Source organism: Podarcis tiliguerta, assembly GCF_965153285.1.
Source record: "Podarcis tiliguerta genome assembly, chromosome: 8".
NCBI classification, from domain to species: domain Eukaryota; kingdom Metazoa; phylum Chordata; class Lepidosauria; order Squamata; family Lacertidae; genus Podarcis; species Podarcis tiliguerta.
This window is the reverse complement of record NC_139541.1, coordinates 47,500,299-47,521,165: the sequence shown is the minus strand read 5'-3', so window position 1 is coordinate 47,521,165 and position 20,867 is coordinate 47,500,299. Positions and strand designations below refer to the sequence as shown.

Sequence of the window (20,867 nt, the reverse complement as noted above, 5' to 3'; positions counted from 1 at the left end):
AAATGTTGCATGGGCATTTAACTCACTGCTAGGGATTCCTTAGTTGTGATTCCTGCATAGATGAACCTCAGGGTCCCTCTCAACTCTACAGTGCTTTGATTCTATGATTCTATGCCTTAAAAGGTAAAGAGACCCCTGACCATTAGGTCCAGTCGTGGCCGACTCTGGGGTTGTGCGCTCATCTCGCTCTATAGGCCGAGGGAGCCAGCGTTTGTCCGCAGACAGTTTCCGGGTCATGTAGCCAGCATGACTAAGCCGCTTCTGGCGAACCAGAGCAGAACACGAAAACGCTGTTTACCTTCCCACTGGAGCGGTCCCTATTTATCTACTTGCACTTTGCTTGCAAACTGCTAGGTTGGCAGGAGCAGGGACCAAGCAACGGGAGCTCACCCCGTCGCGGGGATTCGAACCGCCGACCTTCAGATTGGCAAATCCTAGGCTCTGTGGTTTAACCCACAGTGCCACCCACGTCCCAATGCCTTAAAAGAGAAACACCCAAATATTATTTAAAACAGATGATCCTGAGATACATGGATGTGATGGCTTTGTGATGGGGAACCTCAGGTTCGGGGGGGGGGTCCAAATGCAACCCCCATGACTCTCCTTAGGCTGTCCTCTCCTCTGAGCCACATCCCTCAGCAGCCATGCTGTGCACTCTCCTGGCAAGGTTCCTTCCTGGCTGGAATGTATTCCTGAACTCTTATCATGCTTCTTGCTTGTCTAGACAGGAGGATAGAGAGGGATGGGCTTGCATGTGAAGAAACTAATTTGCTGTACGAAAGGTCAAATTCTGCTCACTTTTGCCTCTAACCCATGGCATGTGGCCCCTGAAAGGTTTCTCAGAAAGGAATGCGGCCCTTGAGATGAGCAAAGCTTCCCACCCTTGCTTTATGACACTGTAGCCTCCTGAAACCTTAAAATGCCTGTGCAACTTCTGAAATCACCCCGATTTGAGTGGAAATTTCCTTTGCAATTTTTTGGGTACACTACAAACTAAGTTCTTTCAAGCACATTGGAAGATACCTTATACTGAGTCCATGTAGCTCAGTATTGTCTATTCTGACAAGCAGCAACTGTTTGGGATTTCAGGTAGAAGCCCTAGCCAGTCCTACCTGGAGCGGTCAGAGGTTGGAGCTGGGACCTTTAGCATGCAAAGCATGTCCTCTGCCCCTGAGCTACAGACCTTCCCAAACGCAACACCGAGCCAGAAACATAATTGGCACAAATGGGTCATGATTGCATGGGCACTAATTGGCAACAGATTGGGATCGGGCTCCAAACAGGAAGGAGCAGGTTTGGCAACAGATTTAAGGAACGTGCTTCACACTAGGCAGATTTCTATTAAAAATAATATGACACTTATTAAAGGAAGGCCACATTTTAGCACTGGTAGTCCATTTACATGCAAATGAGGTCATTTTACTTCTAAGGAAAAGAGCAGCACACCTCCTTTGTTAGGCTCAGCCATATTGCACAATCCTGTTTTAATCAAGCAAAGCTGCTATGCTAGGAATCATCATGAGTGCTGAAATTTATGAATATGCTGAAGTCCCTGAGGCAATATCTGACATGCCAGAAGGAAGGAAAGCTACAATCAAAACAGGGCTTGTACTTTATGTTGGTGATCTCCAGGTGAGCTCAACGCTTTCAATTTTCCCAGATGAAAATGGGGACGCACTTGTAACATCTCCTGCCAAGGATCACAGCCCAAGCCAGGGATGGGGAACTGGTGGCTGTCCAGACATTGCTGGACTCCAGATCTCATCAGCCCCTGTGAGCATGGCCAACAGACAGGAATGATGGGAGTTGTAGTCCAACAAACTTCTGGAGGCCGACAGCTTCCCTGTCCCTGACCGAAGTCCACTATCCAGGCTTGATTATGTGTGCCATCTGATGTATGTATTGTATTTCAATGTTGTAACCCACATTAGGGCCTTAGAGTGAAAGTTGGGTAAAAATAGTGACAACAACAACAATTTTTTAGTTTGCCCTACACTAATTTCTAAGCCATGAGGCTTTGTGATAATGTGGCTCATTTATTTTAAGAAAATGTATACAATGCTTGATTGTAATACAACTTCAGAGTGGCTGCTAGTATATTGTAAGTGAATTATTATTATTATTATTATTATTATTATTATTATACTGCCCTATACCCACAGTTTTCAGGCCGGTTCACAAGATAAAATCACAATATAAAAACACAAAATACAAATAAAAAACAACTCAATAATAACAACCCTATTAAGCAAAGAAACACATAAACATGTACAGTGACCACAAAAACTAAACTAAAATAAAATCTTAAGACCTCCTCCCCATGTACGGCAACTCCTGAGCATCAGAGGCAAGACAAAGTCACCTTATCGCTTCTGCGATCCTAGTGCTTTCTTTTCTTCTATCGTTAGATAACCTGCCGATTAAATAGGAGTAGTCTAGGCCACTGCAGAAGACACTACCCACTGCGCTGAGCAGCAGGAGTTTACTGTCGTCAGCTGATGCATTGCACAGTGCTCTCCGGACCTCCTTCATGATCTGTGAAGACCAAAAAACAAGAACAGTTCTTTGACACACACAGCTAAAGTGATCACTAGCTTCACATTGTTTCAGCTACAACTGCACTTTTCAAATATATATATACAATACTACTTTGGCCAATGGATGGGTTTGCTGTTGGGAGTTGAAGCCTAATAACATCTGGACGCCTCCACTTTGGCTATCTCTGCTCTACACTCATTATTTACAAGTTGCTTTGCAACTTTCAAAAGCAAATGTATTGCTAGCGAAATAAGGAGGAAGGAAATTTAAGGTCATTGGTTTGCTTCAGACTTCTCAAGGCTTCATGTTGCCACCCTTTAAATTGCAACCTCTGCTTTTTTTCCAGAAAAGCTTGTCTAAATTACCACACAAGGGTGTTGTGCAGTGGTGTGGGCCCCAGAAGAGCTATTTTTCCTTTTCATGCCTTCAGAAACTGTACAGACTCTTCAAGTGACCGTGTAGACTCAATGTGTGGAACAGGGCTTGGTCAACCTTTTTGGGGGCCATGGGCAGATGTACAAATGGCTGCAAATTGGAGAAACTTTTGGGAGTATAGCACCCACACCCACAACCCAATGTACACCGCAGGAAGAGCAGGATCATGCCCATTTTTTCTGTCCCTCCTGAGTACCGCACTTTGTGTAAGTGTGGGCTTTCCTCTGTGATTTGAAGATTCTGTACTTTTTAGCAGTTGAGTATGTGCATGCCTGCCTGCAAGAAACAAACCAAGCAACATGCCAGCTGTCTTAATTTAAAACAGGTGGTAAAATCACTTTACCTGGCATAGAACCCCCTTGACACATTCATTGTATGAATGGGATCAAGGATACATCTCCAAGCCTGTCTCAACTTCCAAGTGCACAAAACCCCTGGCATCAATGTATTGGGCACAGATGTCTGGATTGACAAAGCCTCTGTGTGTACAGAAGTTTCTATGCAACTAGGTCCCATTCCCCAGTAACTGCACAGTGTACCCCCCATGCAAGTAATATGCCAAGGGGAAAATGCTGTGCTATGCTTCTAGATAATTGATTTTCAAATAATATCCTTTCAATGTACATGTCATGAGCTGCACAGCACTGTTGGAATCGCCAACAGTGTATGGCTATTCTCTTTGGAGAGACCGGCAAAGGAAACTAAAAAAATAAAATAAATAGTGATGGAAGTCAAGTGACAGTAAAACAAATACATCTTTGGGAAGAAATGAGCTTTCCAGCTTGGTTAGTGGGGCTCTTTCTTTGGGAGAATCAAAGAGGATTGGGAAAGCTTTCTGAGAATCAGGTGCACTGTAAATTTTATTATGTACATCCACATGGTTGCTGACACTTTAATTCTGTAAGGAAGAGATCATTAAAAGCCTTGGGAAGATGAAATAATTCATATCCTTGATTTCTTATGAATTTAAGATTATTCATATAGCACTCAGAAACTGTTTTCTAATTACAGCAGGCTTTTAGTTTATGGGGATTTAGGAATGATTTGGCTTCAGCTACCCACTGTGACTTTCACTGCTTGTCTTGTGCTTTGCACCATAAGGGCAGGGTATAAATTGTCTTCATAAAATAAACAAGTTACTGGGTGTGTTTTAAAAACATGTTCTCACACCCAGCATCATTACTATTGCTGAAAGTTCTTTCCACGCCTGCATTTCTTTTACCCATAAATTATCCTGTCCTGCGTTATCTTCTGAAAGTGGTGTCAGATCAGACCAAAGAGACCCTTGACCAAACAATCTTTAATAGAACGTTTACTACAGTGGAACTTGTCTTACTATGATCAGCAGCTCAGGCATATTCACAGGGCAAAGTTAGGCATACTCAAAAGTAACCCCCACCATGTTCAAGGGAACTTGCTCTCCGGTAGGGATGTGGGGAAAATCTGGTTTGGCTTGAATTTTATCATGAACCTTCATAATTCACATTATGAAACAGTACATGAACTGAAGCTCAGCTATCCTTCAAAATTCACACTTCCCATGATTTTACGGTGCAGCCCTTGAACAACAAAAAGTGCATATTAGGGGAAAGTGTGCATTGTATATATTAGTTAAAATAACATGCAAAATGGTGTATATTAGGCAAGGTAAAGGTAAAGGTAAAGGTACCCCTGCCCGTACGGGCCAGTCTTGACAGACTCTAGGGTTGTGCGCCCATCTCACTCAAAGAGGCCGAGGGCCAGCGCTGTCCGAAGACACTTCCGGGTCACGTGGCCAGCATGACATCACTGCTCTGGCGAGCCAGAGCTGCACATGGAAACGCCGTTTACCTTCCCGCTAGTAAGCGGTCCCTATTTATCTACTTGCACCCGAGAGTGCTTTCGAACTGCTAGGTTGGCAGGCGCTGGGACCGAACAACGGGAGCGCACCCCGCTGCGGGGATTCGAACCGCCGACCTCTTGATCGGCAAGCCCTAGGCGCTGAGGCTTTAACCCACAGCGCCACCCGCGTCCCCGCATATTAGGCAAATTGCATGCAAATAGGATTACACTGCATAAAGGTGTGTATGAGAAATGGTAGAACGGCACACAAAAAGGCTGATGGGGAGTCTATCTATCTATCTATCTATCTATGCAAACTTATGTGGAAAAGCCAAGCTTAAGATTGGAAATTTGTGAACCTAGGTCCTAGGAGAAATCAAAATCAACAAATCCATCCATCCTTACACTCAGATAGCAATGGGGGAGAAATTCAATTCAGTTTGCATCTAAAGGCAAATCTGCCTTTTTTTGTAAGCTGCCTGGAAAAAGGCAGGATATAAATAGTAATAATAATGATGGATTGCACTTTTTGTAACAGCCATTCTTTGAAATTTCCACTACTCTTAATTTTGCAATGCAGTTCTCCAGCCATATACTTGCACAAAAACGCATGAACTAGGGCAAACTCCATATGAACATGCATATGTTAGTGAAGATAACATACAAAAATCTATTATATTAATGGAAATTGCATTTCAAAAATGTGTATATTAGTCAGATGCATACAAAATGTGTTCATTAGGAGAAATTAGGAACAGTTGAAGCACCTGAAAAATCAATTTTCAAAGCAATTTCTGAAGGTATTGTTAAGAAAGCTGATGTTTACAAGTGGTCATGGACTGGGGCAATGAAGAGAAGACCTAAGAAACTGGGGTGAGGAACTTGCTGTTGGAATCCAGTCCCATCAGACCCAGAGAGCATGGACAATGACCAAGGATGATGGGAGTTGTAGTCCAACAACCTCTGAAGCACCAGAGAAGAAGAAACAGAGACAAATGCCTTCATAAAAGTGTGCCCCTTAAACTGCTGTTTGCCCCCTTGAATGTCTGGAAGAAACAATTCTGATAGCACATTACATTGCAGTAGCTTGTGTCTTCTGCTAGGCAAAACATTTGCTCTGGTTCTGTTTTTGCTTTAAACCCGTGCAAAGAATGGAAATGCAATTACCAGGTTCTGAGGCACCTTTAATTAATTGAGGATAAAGCAGCAGAAGCCACCACCTTCAGAAAACAAAGCCCCAAAGGATATTGTGCTATTTCAGAATGTGAAGTGGAGATTCAAAGAGCTTGGGGGAAGTGATCCTTGATTAGGGGCTCATCTGATCAGTAATCAGGGCTGTAGGCAAACCATGGGAATAGGAGTCATTCCAGGGGAATTTTTAAAGAATTATAATATTCTCCAGATTTTTTATGAATTGTACCTCCTGTACCCAGCTTCGTATTTTTGTGACATGATACAGTTAACTCTGAGGTGACCTTTTTACCCATAGGTTTTTTTTTTGGAATAAAAATTAATAATAATAAAAAATGAAACAGGAAGCTCTTGATACTTATTTCACCCTGGAGAATGCCCAAAAGTTCAAATATCTTGAGAGATGCTAGGAAGGAACATAGGAAGGTGCTTTGTACCATCAAATCATTGGTCCATCAAGCTCAGCATTGTCTACATGGATTGGCAGCAGTTCTACAGGGTTTCAGAAAGGGGACATTCCCAGACCTACCTGGGGATGTCAAGGATTGAACCTGGAAAATAAAAATGTTGTGTACGGACTACAAATCTGCAGCCTCCGATTCTATTCTTTCATTTAAAAAATATTGCAAGCATCAACAGTGGAAGTCCGAAATGGGAGCTTCTTCATGGGTGTTGAGGGGACAACGGTAAACTCAGGTTAAGATTGACTTTAGCTTTCTGGCTACTATCGCCCTCCCACTTTACAGGGCCTCTCCCCTTTGCTTTGATGTTCACCTGCATACCTCTGGAGTCAGTGCATTGTTATCTGAGGTTTGACTGGAGAGGAGGATGTGCGTGAATCCATCTTCTTTGCGTACTACAATGTCTCTGAACCGACAGTTGCTCTCGTTTTGACGCACGCTGTACCTGAGTCTCTTATCAAAGACGTAATCTTTCTCCCCTTCCAGCTTCCTTTTCACAGTGCTATGAAGATTCAGGCCTCCATTTGCCAGAGAAGAACCTTTCAAAAGGCAAAGAGTCAGAAGAGACACATGTCATTATCTCTAGGAATCCCCCAAGAGACAAGCACAGCAACATAGACAGTTGCCTTTCACCAGGTCAGTCTACTGGTCCACCTAGCACAATATTTTATGCAATGACTGACCATGGGCTCCCCAGGGTTTCAGACAGGGAATCTTTCTCAGCCCACCTGGAGATGCCAGGGATTGAACCTGTGACCTTCTGCAAGCAAAGCAAATGCACTAAGCCGTGGCCCATTTCTCCCCAAGCTTCATATGATGCCTTCTTCATTTGGTTGATTTCGATGCTTTAAAGGATGGAGTAATTAAGGGAGTTGAACAGCAGCGACTGCTAGAGTTTCTCCAACAAAAGCCAATGGATACTATTGCCTTCCTTGAAAGTAAATTCAGCCCCTTAAAAAAACTAAGTACATACTTAGTGAAACATATTTTGTCTGAATATGTTCTAGTTCAGGCATGGGGAACCATTTCCAGGCCACAGGCTGCCTTCTGTTGCAGGCAACTTTCTGGCAGGTGAGGCCAGAGACAAAGTGAGCATTTTGCCTGGGGCAAAAGTAGGCAGATCAATGGATGTGAGTTCTACCTGCAGGTCTGAGGTTACCTACCACTGCGCTAGCTAAAGGGAAGAGCAAGGTGTGTGCTTAAATGACTTCAACTGAAATCCCTGGGACTTCAGGCTGCAACCCCATGCCCCTTTCGTTAGGAGCAAACCCCAGTGAACTCAATGACACTGATTTCTCAGTAGACATATAGAGGATCATGCTGTTCACACATTTGATTTGGACTTGATTTTTGTTTTGTCTAGTTTTTCAAAAAATATATATTTTGTATATGCTGACTTTTCAAAAAAAGCTTGAGATGGCTAATAAGTAACGAGGGGTGGAGGAGAAATTCAATTTCATTTGTATTTTAATGTGAATGTGCTTCATCGAAACAATACACAAAGTGAAACATGACTATTCTTTGAAATTTGTATATTTCTCTTCCATTCCTAGACAGGAAATACTGAGCATTTCTAAGCATATGAACCTGCCCAGGCCCAAGGACCATGAGACTGGAGGGGAACAAAAACTGGGACTTATCGGCTGTGGACTTCCCTTATTTGGGAAGTGTGAATGGGCCCCTCACTGTTGTCTTTTAAGCGAATTTTATAATCATAGAATTATATAACTGTAAAATAGGAAGGGACCACAAAGGTTATCTAGTCCAATTTCCTGCATGGCTTCGAACCCCCCCCCCCTTTTAAATCCACTCTGCTTTTTATTGATGGCTTTATTTGGCTTCATGTTTGTTGCTGCTATTTTAATAGTTCATCCCCAGTTGAGTTTTTAATGTTTGCCTTGTTCAATGTATCGGGCTGCATTTTTTAAAAAACCTCAGAGTAGACCCATTAAAGTTAATGGACTTAGCTATATCTATTAATTTCAGCGGATCTACTCTGAGCAGAACTCACATTGGATATAATCCACTGATTCTATTCACTGCTGTAAACTGCTTTGTAAGGGATTTAAATCAACCAAATAAATGTTTTTTAATCCAAACTTCCCTCTTGTTTCCCTTATATATGAATTGCAATGAACAAAGTTGTTTCTTGGCTCCAGACAGCCTGGTGTAATTTCAATCAGAATCAAAAGATGTACAAGTGGGACCTGGATCTGAGTTTTGTAGATTGGATTCATCTTTGCTTAGTGAAAGTGCTGGTGGACTGCCATGGGAGTTTAAGGTAAATTAGTCTCTCAGGGAGTAACCAAAGGCAAGAGAAGTCTTTCAATTAATGTCACTAGGGTCTGGATTATGTACTTTTGAGGGTGTTGGAGGAAAAGAAAGTTAATAGAGTCTGTGATTGGACAGCTAATCCTACCACACAGTGAGGCCTCTATAAACATATTCCAGACATATTCACCTTACATATTTCACCTATTGCCTTCTTCATAATTAGGGATATTAATACACTGATGCCATTTTTACACATTAAGACACAATCTAAAGGTCTCAAAACAGACAAATGCCAAATATTTGTATTGTTTTATTTAAGCCCCCCAGCCCAAACTATTTTTCCTAGCTGGAAATGCTGGGATTTGAACCTGTGATCTTTTGCATGCAAGGCAGATGCTTTACCACTGAGCTATGGCCCCATTGGAATAAACAGGACTGAGTCAGATGGCCCAACTGATCTCTATTATATTCTGAAACCTCCAACATCAGTGTATGCATTGAAGAGGAGGAGAGCTGCAGGTGGAAGTAAACGTAGCAATCCAAAAGCCCCAAACAAGGAGAAGCAAAACCCTAGACTGCTGCTTGAAAACAACCATTTATTATTGTTTGAAGATTGCTCACCATGTTTTGAGAACTGTCTCCCTGGAGGGCAAAGGGTCTTCCCAGATCTTATTCCAGCACACCAGTTAAAGCCCACTCAGGGAGTATACTTTTTCTTTCTCCAAACACACTAGGCAAATCTTCAAATAATAATCACTCCCTCTAATAGTGGAGCCACCTGGCAAGTGCTGTGACCAGATTGTAACCAAAATGGAGCCAGTAAAAAACAACAGAGAGGTATCATCAGGATACTTGAGGCAACCCCGGGGTTTGCAGAAGTACAAATTACCTTTAGTGGGGGGAAATCTAAAGGGGCAACCTCCTCCCTTTGCTGAAAAAGCAACCTCCCAACAAGGATTGATCATGCTCAGGGTCAAAAGAACGCCATGTGTCTGTTAGGAATTAGATCTAAGCAGGTTCAAGTAGGTCTGGACAGGGAACTCTGAAAAATCACATGCAAGTGCCTGGGCAATGGATGAAGGCAGACTTGGGCTGGAAAATTTATATGCTATTGAGGAATAAGCAACAGCTGCTGAAGGTGCAGATGGTAAGGGAAGAGGGCAGGGGATTAATCCTTCGGGGAAATCTAACACAACATAAACCCTCTCATCCATCAGGTTATCATCATTATTTGTTGTTTCTTCATTTGTTCAAAGAGAGCACCTAGCAAGCGAGTTGAAGAGGTGACAAAAGAGGCTGTTAACCTCACAGCAGGTCCCCCAAGCAAAGCAAAGCCTCTCTGCGGAGAGGAGGGAAAGGCAACCAACGGCTGGTCCACAGGAGAGCTCTTGCCACATTTGCGAGAAAACAAAAAAGGAGCAGAGAAGAGATGGCGGCGTGTAATGGGATCCGATGCAGGCATGTGCTTCGCTGTTTTATGCACACACACACAACACACACACATTAATCTGCCTACTCTAGCAACAGCCCTAAACCTCACACAGGCTTCCTGGACCTCTCACAAAATGACCCGACAGCGGCAATATGATGAGATGTCTCAGGTTGCAGCATGGAAAGAATGGGATGGTTTTATGTCTCTGGTGTAGGGGAAGTAATAAGGCTCATCATCACCTTCCCCTCTCCCTTCTAACCTTTGACTGCTGTGCAAACTTTTCCTAATGCAGAGTTTAAAGGAAGGCTAAAGCTAATAGCATAAATCTGCTGTGGTGGGGGTGGTGGTGGTGGAGGGTGGACAATGCTGGGAGGACGTAGGGGGATTTTCAGCAAGAGGGCTACCTGGGCAACCTGCTGGCAGCCAGATGCTAAAGTGGACAATGGATGTACCTTTCTACCTTTGTACAGTGGACTATAGATACACTCACACATGCCTTTCTTCCTCCATCCAGGCAGGGAAGAGGCATGCTAAGAGTTCAAGGGCACAGTTCAGCCAGGCAAAAACGCTCAAGGAGAATGTGAAGCAGGGGCAGTGAGGGGGATGGCCCCAGGAGAGATCCAGGGGCCAGTTTCATGGGCCACATTTGGCCCCCAGGCCTGAGGTTCCACCCCTCTGCTGTGGAGCATCATGGATGCTACAGCTTCAGAGAGGCCACAAGGCACAGTCCAGTGGGGTCCATATCAGGAGAAGAGGGTAACTAGGACCCCTGAAAATACCTGCAGACAATCTTTAAAAAATGGTTTGGGAGGTGGGAGGCACCAGTTGAGGCTGAATCCACCCAGCACAAGCACATCTCAAAATTGAACTTTGGAAGGGGGTCTTTCGTATAATGGTTGCCACTGGAGCATTTTCCCACTCCAGGAGGCAGAGCGCACAAAACTTTGCTTTCAAATTTGCATTTAAAAACTGTCCACACTCATCATCTTCTCCTTCTGCCTGCAGCCTTCTTCAGGGTACTTAAAAGCCACAAAAATGGTTAACCTACAAGGCACACCCTTTCAAACTTAAGAATTTTATTAGCTGTGATATTAGCTGGACAAACATTGACTTCCTTAGGAGTAAAACTAGCATTGCAATTAAAGATTATACCTGGAGTCTGTTGGTAAAAATAAAAAAAACAAGACTCAGTGTAAAGCTAAATGAAAAGGGCAATCTTTAGCAAACGGTGCAGAGAATTAGATCAATAGAGACGGAGAGAGAAAGGAAAATATAAGGGATTGCTTTTTGATTTTAATAATGCTGTCAAGAAACCTGACAAAAGAAGACAGCAAGCACCAATGGAAGATGATGGAATGCTCATGTGGGTTCGGTGAAACCGCAACAGATGTTCTCTGTGTTATCAAGGGCTTGGTTGATGTGGGCTGGGTGACTCTCCCACCCAGGGTAAGTGTTGACATCTGCTGGCTGATAGCAAGACACTGGGAGAGCTAGCTTGCCACTTGAACTAAGAGTTTCCAGTTGTAGCTTGACGGGCAACTATTTAATTTATTTACTCATTGTTTTTATTGCTACGTATTTTCCTCCTCAGAATGGAAGGAAGGTGGTATGCCTGATTCTCTCCCCTCCCCATTTCATCCATATAACAACCTGGGTCGTACAACCTGTGTCACGCTCCTCTTCACTGCCTTAAGAACATATAAATGTAAGAAGAGACTGCAGGATGAGGCCAACGCCTAGTGACCACAAGTGAATAGAAAAATATATGGGTGGGAATGGAATATCAATGTCCTAAGGGGGCTAGGGCAGGAGTAAGCCACACTGCAGGTCCCATTTGTCCTATATGAAGCACTTGAGGGTTTTTGTGCTGCTTTCTCTGTGGTGGGAACACCAGATTCTTGAGATGGGTTTCTCCTAATGCAAATAATCACTGTACTCCTGCTGAGCCAGCATGGTATAGAGGTTAGGGTGTTGGACTACAACCTGGGAGACCAAGGTTCAAACCCCCATTGGCCCATGAAGCTCACTTGGGCCAGTCACTGCCTCTCAGCCTATTCTACCGCACAGGATTGCTGGCGGGAGGAGAATCGTGTACATTGTCTAGAGCTCCTCAGAGAAAAAGACAGGATATAAATGCAATAAATGCAAAAATCATAAGCTAGAATTGCAACTGGCTTTCCACACTATCAGGGATATTGTACTTTCACCCTGTGTTCACCCCAAGATGCTGTCTATGCCTGTGAGTGTGATGTGGCCCAATTCAGCTGAGGGACCACTTGAAGCTCAGTGAAGATTTAGTGTAAACTTTGTGGTGGGGGCTATTTTATCACCCTGTTGATTTTTTAATCAATATTTTAATTAGCAATGAAACACATCTACAGCTAAAATTGTGGTGTTGTGTGTGTGTGTGTGTGTGTGTGTGTGTATATATATATATATATATATATATAAAATATAAATATATATATATATATAAATATATAAATATAATATAATATATAATATATAATATATATATATATATATATATATTATATATTTATATATTTATATATTTTATATATTTATATATAATATATAATATATAATTTATATATATTTATATATTATATAATATATAATATATAAATATAAATATAAATATATATATATAAAAGGTACCCCTGCCCGTACAGGCCAGTCTTGACAGACTCTAGGGTTGTGCGCCCATCTCACTCAAAGAGGCCAGGGGCCAGCGCTGTCCGGAGACACTTCCGGGTCACGTGGCCAGCGTGACATCGCTGCTCTGGCGAGCCAGAGCCACACACGGAAACGCCGTTTACCTTCCCGCTAGTAAGCGGTCCCTATTTATCTACTTGCCCCCGGGGGTGCTTTCGAACTGCTAGGTTGGCAGGCGCTGGGACCAAACAACGGGAGCGCACCCCGCCGCGGGGATTCGAACCGCCGACCTTTCGATCGGCAAGCCCTAGGCGCTGAGGCTTTAACCCACAGCGCCACCCGTGTCCCTTATATATATATATATATATATATATATATAAAATAAATGGAACACAGCTTAAATGGAAGAGTGTTATAGTGCTACAATGTGGGCCCCAACCAGTTCTCTTGGATTTCAACTCCCATCAGCCTCAGCCAGCAAGGCCAAAGGTCAGGAATGATGGGAGTTGTAGTCCAGTAACATGGGGTACCCATGCTTTAATGATAATTTAATAAATGTTTTAAAAAGAACAACTCTTCCTAGTCACTGTCATTTTGGCAACAGCGTTGACAGAAAGGATTCCAATTTTTTTGAAAGGCCTTATACTGTAATGATTCTAATTTGATTACCATGATGGTTATAGTATCAACCACCCCACTCCCATTATTTTAACCTGTGGTCCACAGTCAGTTCTTCCTTTCCGCTGTTGCTTCTCTCCATCCCCCACTGCATTCTGACTGCCTCATCTCTGCTCTCTCAGCTTTGCTGCAGTGTGTGTATGTGTGTGTGTGTGTGTGTGTGTGCATGGTTGCCCAGCGCGAAACAACACTGCCTGGCATCTGAACCTCATAAGCAAAGACTTTGCAGAAGAGGCGAGCCCAAGGCTCAGAGATGTAGTGATAAAGGAATCCAGCTTCCTTTTGCTGCTGCAGGTGACAGCGAGGGTACAGGCTTAAATGAAGGCAGTGGTACAATATAGCAAGGCAGCAGGGCAGGCGGTGGCGTGGAAGTGGGGTTCCTTCCATCCAAATACACTTTGTAAGGGTTTTGTCAGTCAGTGTGCCCAAAAGCCGAACACATATACATCTAGCTATCTCAGGGAAGGGCTCAGTGGTGTAGCATCTGCTTCACACGCAGAAGGCCCCAGGTTTAATACACTGGTGAGGCACTGCCAGTCACTGTAAACAATACTGACTTAGATAGACTAGTGGCTTGACTTGGTATAAGGCAGCTTCCTATGTTCCTATGTACTATATGTGGAAAATAATTTGAAAAAACAATAAAAACAACACACACCAACAAATATGGGGGGGGGGGGAATGTCATCAACACAGGACACTCAAAACGTCCCTTGGCAAAGCATTTTGCCTGGCTATTGAGCTGGGATGGGTGAACCTGTCCATTTCTGTTTCTTTCTCTTCCTCATTTTCCAAGTCTTAAATTCAGTTCTCCACATTCCCACACCACACTTTTTTTTTTTTTTAAAAAGAGGCCTTGTGAAAATTCACCAGTATTTTAGTGTAAATTTTCCCCAATATGCATTTTTTTTTTTTTTTTGGCAAAGCGATTCCCCCTAATATAATGCATTCTGGCATCTTATTTTCAGCAGCATATGCACACTTTAGCTCAGTGCGCGCATTTTCTCACACATCCTTTGGCCTGCCATTGCAAAATTTGGAGCAATGCGAATTTTGAAGGATGGCCGTGTTTCCGTTTGTGTGTGTGAATTAGGTTAAGTTTGCCTTGAAATGATAACTGAGTCAAACTCCTCCCCCATCCGTAGCCTTGAGTAGAGAAGCTGTGTTTGTCCTGACCCTATTTTCAAAATATGATGTGTCCGTTTTGATGTACCCTGTTTTCAGAGAATTTTGCCATGAAGGATGGCATATATACATTTTTGGAAGGAAGGAAGGAAGGCAGATGCAATGGGAAGAAACAGGAGGACCATATGAATATTCAGCCTCTAGATCACTCTGTACCCTAAAAAGGGCCCTGGCAAGGCAGTCTGAGGCATGAAGCAAGAAACTGCTTAGTCTGAAATGAAACTCCAGCAGAAGATTGCCCTGACCATTTCAAAACTTCTGCTGAGTGAGCACTACAAGCGTTAAAGACACTGAGAGACGGTGGATGATGAAAGACTCTACACACCGAATCTCACATATTGCATTGACATCCTTTGTTGGAACAGTGTGCTCAGCCCTGATCTCATAATCTCTGGAAGGATATAATAGAAAGACAAAAGGCTCAAGAAATGATTAGCAAAAATAGTTGGAGGTCAGAGAAGACTCCCATATAAGGAGGCTGTGAAGATAGTGAGATTGTGTGGCCTAGAGAAGAAAATTGAAGGGATTTAGAAATACTGCTTCTCACCTGTACATACAATGCAAAAGGACATAAATAGAACTAATTGGAACATAACAGTAATAAAAAGAGCATCATCATATACGCATGATACAGATTTCAAGAGCATCAGGCATTAGGACTGATGCTCATTAAGCTTCCCATTTTGCACATTTATGGACATGTCAAGGTGATCCCCAATGATGGTGGAAAATACTAAAATATTGTTTCAAGGCTCCTGTTTCAGGCTAGCTGAAAAATGGACGCCTGAATTTAGTGTTTTCATTGACTTTTATTTTTGTTGTATTGGGTTACTTGTGCACCACTTAGAGATAATTATGTTTGAGTGCTATCTAAAGTATCAAAATATAAATAAATAGTTAAAATGCTGCTGCTTTAAATCGGGAAGACAGGATAAGGGGCAATCTGACATATCTTCCAAAGAAAAGGGATAGAAAATATTGTCCATATGACTGGATCAAGGCGATATCATACTGAAATATTTAGGTGGCCATGCTATACACCAGGGACTGCCAATGTGGCGCTTGCCAATTGCTGGACTACAGCTCCCAGCACCTTTGACCATTGGCCATGCTCATCGGGGCTGATGGGAGTCGTAGTCCAACAACCTGTGGCTTACTCTGCTATATAAACTAACCTGGGAGGAAGGCCTCTAAAATTCAGTGGGACATATTTTTGCATAGGAAAGCATAGGATTACACCGTGAAGCAATGTATTAATAACATGTAGATTTTTCTGCCTGCATTTATGCTAGCATGTCAATATTGTAACATACTATATATGCAGACATATAACATACCTAATACACAAGGCATGATTTTGTGCAAGTAAAATAATAATGATAATAATAATTAATGCTTAAAATAAACATCACCTACCAATTCCATTCATGACAGGTGGCTCATTATTCACATCCAACACTCCAGGCAAATCAGGTTCCGCTTCATGTTCATTTAAATCCAAGTCTGGCTTTGGGGGGCCGTTCCCAAAATGTCTAGAATCCTTTTCATAACTGGCATCTCCATTCTGTAAGCCGTTGTGTGGCTTTTTCAATGGCATAATCTGCAAGCCGCTGGGAGTAGTCCGGTAAGAGACTGTTTTAGCAGCCCTGTCTCCTGAAGGTGCTGGCTTGGCCGCGTAACCCTTTTTTTGCTTTTGAAATGAGGGGGCCATGCGCTTCCGTTTATGGGGCAGCCCTTTGCTCTTCCCAGAGTCAGATGGCCTATGTGGTATTTTGTCGAGGGATGACGCTCTGCTCTCGCGTAAAAATTTTGGCGTGCTGGCTTGTTTCCCGTGCTTTGCTCGCTTTTCTCGCGTGACATGCAGTCCGTTGAATTCATCGATAAATTCCTCACAGTGCAACAAGTGATGTTCTGGCTCCCAGGTGTCTTCATTGCTCCCGTAACCTTTCCACCGTATAAGATATTCCCATTTACCCTTTTTGTTTTTCCTTTTGTCTACGATCCTCTCAACCTAAGTGGAGAAAAAAAAAAGGTAAGCTGGAACAAGGGAAAATATTTCAGACTGCAGGGTTGTATTCAATGCCAACCCTACACAGAGCTGATCCACTGAAGTAACTGGGTGCAACTAACTTAAGTTCAGTCATTCCAATGGGTCTGCTATGACTAGGACTTGGCTAGATTAAACCCTCACCAGGGAGCAAGTCCCACTGAATTCAATGGGATTTACCACTGAGTAGAGAAGAACAAATCTTTTGGCTGCTATTTTCTTCAGTTTTAACTCTTCCTGTCTTAAGATCAGTTTGTCCCATTTCCAGGGTGGTTTGTGAAAAAAAAGTCTGCAGGAAAACTCATGTGCATTTCAGTGTACATTTTTTCTTAATATATGTACCTGTTTAAATAAATCTTGATCAATTGCATATGTGCATTTGAGATAACTGATTGTTCAATGCAATCTACATTAATTTACATAAGAGAGAAAAACCAAGTTGTAAAAAAGGTTAGATTTCTCTGCTATTAGGTGATAAGGGCTGCACTTGGCTTCATGTTAGAAAATGCATTCCCTGTCCTCTCTCATATACAGAGAATATGGTGTTTCCAAATGGAGATTTTGGAAGAATTACACCCTTTTCTCAAGGGCAATCTATAGATGAGACACAATGGAAAAGATTATGGCTTTTGGCTCAGGTAAATTCCACCTCTGCTTATACAACAGAAAACACCTTAAAAGTGGTACATTGGTGGTATCAGACGCCAGTTCACATTGTCCATGGTTCAGCCATGATGTTGGCAGTACTAAGGGGACTTGTTATCAGTCATGGCCCAGTAATTTAGACATTTGGGGGACTTGTGTCCTTGGAAATATCCAAAATAATTTGGGAGCCCATGGATTACTCACCCCAATAGTGCTTTGAAGGCCTAATGCCGATATAAAGACAAAGGATGTATTGACTCTTCTCTTAGTAGCTGCTCAATTGTAGTTCAAGCCTGGAAAGCCTTACAAAGACTATCGCCCCGGATTTATGGCAGAAAAATGTTTGGGTGATTGGTGATCGCTGAGAAAATAACTCATAATTTAAAAGCGATAAAAGCAACAAAAACCAAGTGCTATTTATTCATTATACAAATGATACTGGTCTTAGGGATATATTTTCCAAAGCACTGTTGCAAATAAGGTTATCATAAATAGTATGGCCTGGACTACACTCTTCTCTGGGAACGACTTGCCTGTGACAGATAAGACAGTTTTTCTGCTGTTCCCCCGGACCTTATATGATGGACGTATGGATAATCTATATGAACAGGTAAGAAGCACTCATGTTAATGTATAACCTGATACCAGTTACTGGAGAGGGGAAAGAGATTAGGGCTGTTGTGTTATATACTTTAATGTTTTACAAAAGCCAATCATTTATATATGTATTAAAAAAACTACACTTCTTTAATTGAAATCTGCTGGCCGATGAAAATGTGGGCATCCATTTTAGTAAAATTAAAAGGACCTCTAGTCAATTAATCAACCAAACGCGGAAGACCTGATGATCAGTTGCCAGGTTCTGGAGGAAGAGATTGTTTTAGAAGTCAAATATTCCAGGGTTTGCATAAACATTTCAAACTACTATCCTAACCCTGGCACACATTCGACTTGTGCATGACCACATGTATGTGTGGTTCTGAACAATAAACAAATCGATTGGCCACTCCTACCTGCGGCTCAGATCTCCACTCCCGGCACTGTGGGGCGCATGTTCACACACACATGCCAGCTCATCCCCAGTGCCAAACTCAAGGTGTGAGTGGGAAAGCAGTGCCCCCACCAGTGCCCCCACCCGTGTGCCCTGCCTGGGCAGCCGCTACTATGCCACTCAGCCTGAGACAATAGGCAGGCAAGGGGAAAGGACAGGAGCACATGGGATCAGTGCCTGCCTGCTGAGCTGCTGGGTCATAAAGTGCCTCTTGAGTGCGGCCTAGAGGATGAGCGACCCAGTGCCCCATTAGCCACACTGCCCTGGGCCAGCAGGAGAGGTGCGAATCCATCTCCAAACAAGGTGGGATCGGGGTGCGGAGAAGAAAATGAGTGGTGGGGGAGGAGTGTGAGCGTATAAATCTAATAATAATAATAATAATAATAATAATAATAATAATAATAATAATAATAAATAATTTAGCTGAGCTGATCGGGGAAGTCAAGGGCAATGAGAGCAGCTGGGTCAAATGGGAAGGGGAGGAGGAAATCAAACTTCAGCTCAGAAGTCACTCAGGGACACTGCCCAGGAGGGATTGGAAGGAAGGCTCAGGGTGAGGAAAGGTGTGCTGGGCAGCAGCCCTGAGAGAGCGAAAGTAGCTGCTTTGGCGGTGCACATGAATATCTCGCTCTCCTCCACTTTACACAGTTTCACCTATCCATGCAGCAACACAACTCCCATGTAAGCGGGAGGGTGCCTGCAAATTATTCTAGCCACAGATAATAACATGATAATATTTCTCTTTGTAAAATACAAGTAACTAATTTAGATGAATGAAAAAGAAAACTGCATTTTGAAAAGCTGTTCTATTATGAAAGTATTCAATAACTATCAATAAATTTATTCCAACTCTGTATTTCTTTCCTGTGACATTTGAAAATATAAGAAAAGTAGATCTAGCCAAGTAAGTCCTCCTGAATTCAATGGGTCTCAGTCCCTTGAAAGTGAAGTTAGGATTGCACCCTTAGAATTGTATCCAACCAAGTCCTTCCGACAGTAGATTCATTACAATTAATGTACCTAAGCAGGTCATATCCATTAACTCAGTGGGTCAACTCTGAGTAGGACTAGCACTGGATTCTACCTTCAACCTTCTACCACCTAATAAAATGAGATGGCTGCTATCTAAAATACCCAACCAAGTTATACATTTTATATACTGACTGCAATCCCTTTAACAGATGCCCTATTTTTGCCCATGAAACCGACTTTAGTAGAACATATGATTCCACTGTCACAGTGTGACAGGATCTAATCTTAGAAACTCTACAGTGGGCTCTCGCTGGGCGATAAAGGGCAAAAAAGCAACATAGAAATTCTATAGTATTCAAAGAGAATTTCTAAAATGAGAGCACGTTGTCATTCAACCCAACGGCCATCTCTCTTATGAAAAGCTAAACAATGTATTCTGAGAGAGTGCATTTAATGGATCACATTCTTTCCCTGCCTTAGAAAGAGGAATCCTGTACTGACTGTGCCTGTGTTTTTAGCCCGTCTGTCTGTCATCCAGCTTAAATGTATGCTAAGCAGTGTTCTAATGATCACTGACTTTAATTTTATGCATTTCATTGCCATTCAATACTCACCTTACAATTTTCTCCTTCACAGAACTGCCAAAGCTTTCCTTTATGCAGCTGACAAAATGATGCCACATTAAATGTGCAATGCCCCATCTGCACTATACAGTGGTACCTTGGGTTACATACGTTTCAGGTTACATACGCTTCAGCTACAGACTCCACTAACCCAGAAATAGTGTTCAGGTTAAGAACTTTGCTTCAGGATGAGAATAGAAATCGTGCTCCGGCGGCGTGGCAGCAGCAGGAGGCCCCATTAGCTAAAGTGGTGCTTCAGGTTAAGAACAGTTTCAGGTTAAGTACGGACCTCCGGAATGAATTAAGTACTTAACCTGAGGTACCACTGTACATTTATTGCTGTACTATGCCGCTTTAAATAGTCATGGTTTTCCAAAGCATCCTGGGAACCGTAGGTTGTTAAGGGTGCTGAGAGTTGTCAGGAGACCCCTATTCTCCCCACAGAATGGTTTAAAAACCTCTTTGCAAGGAATTGTAGTTCTGTGAGGGGAATAGGGGTCTCCTAATAACACTCAGCACCTTGAACAACCTACAGTTCCCAGGATGATTTGCAGGAAGTCACGCCTGTTTAAAGTGCTATGAATCAGTTTTATGTGTGTAGTGCAGATGGGGACTAACACACCACAAGACTCCATTGTTTTTGCTGCAACAGCAGATACAAGGCTACTCTTCTGGAAATATTATTGTGACGCTCACAACAGGCAGGGCTCTTCCTATGTTTGTATGCTTAATACTTTACTGTATTTCAATATTCCACTTTTTGTGCTGGTTTTTATTGTAATGGGGCGTTTTGTATTTTATCTTTTGTTGGCAGGTGGGAGTTGGTTTATTTGACTGGATTGTAAGCTGCTTTGTG

General features: G+C 42.6%; 1 protein-coding gene across 1 annotated transcript in view; it reads right to left on the bottom strand.

Annotated features, from left to right (window-relative positions):
• CDYL2 (chromodomain Y like 2) overlaps positions 1-20,867 on the bottom strand; it is a 67,143-nt gene that overhangs the window by 9,106 nt on the left and 37,170 nt on the right. The window contains exons 2-4 of the mRNA XM_083452623.1: positions 16,090-16,684; positions 6,768-6,985; positions 2,363-2,535 (exon numbers count right to left, since the gene is read on the bottom strand). Coding sequence (XP_083308749.1) covers positions 2,363-2,535; positions 6,768-6,985; positions 16,090-16,684 — 986 coding nt within the window. The remainder of the gene's footprint in view (positions 1-2,362; positions 2,536-6,767; positions 6,986-16,089; positions 16,685-20,867) is intronic.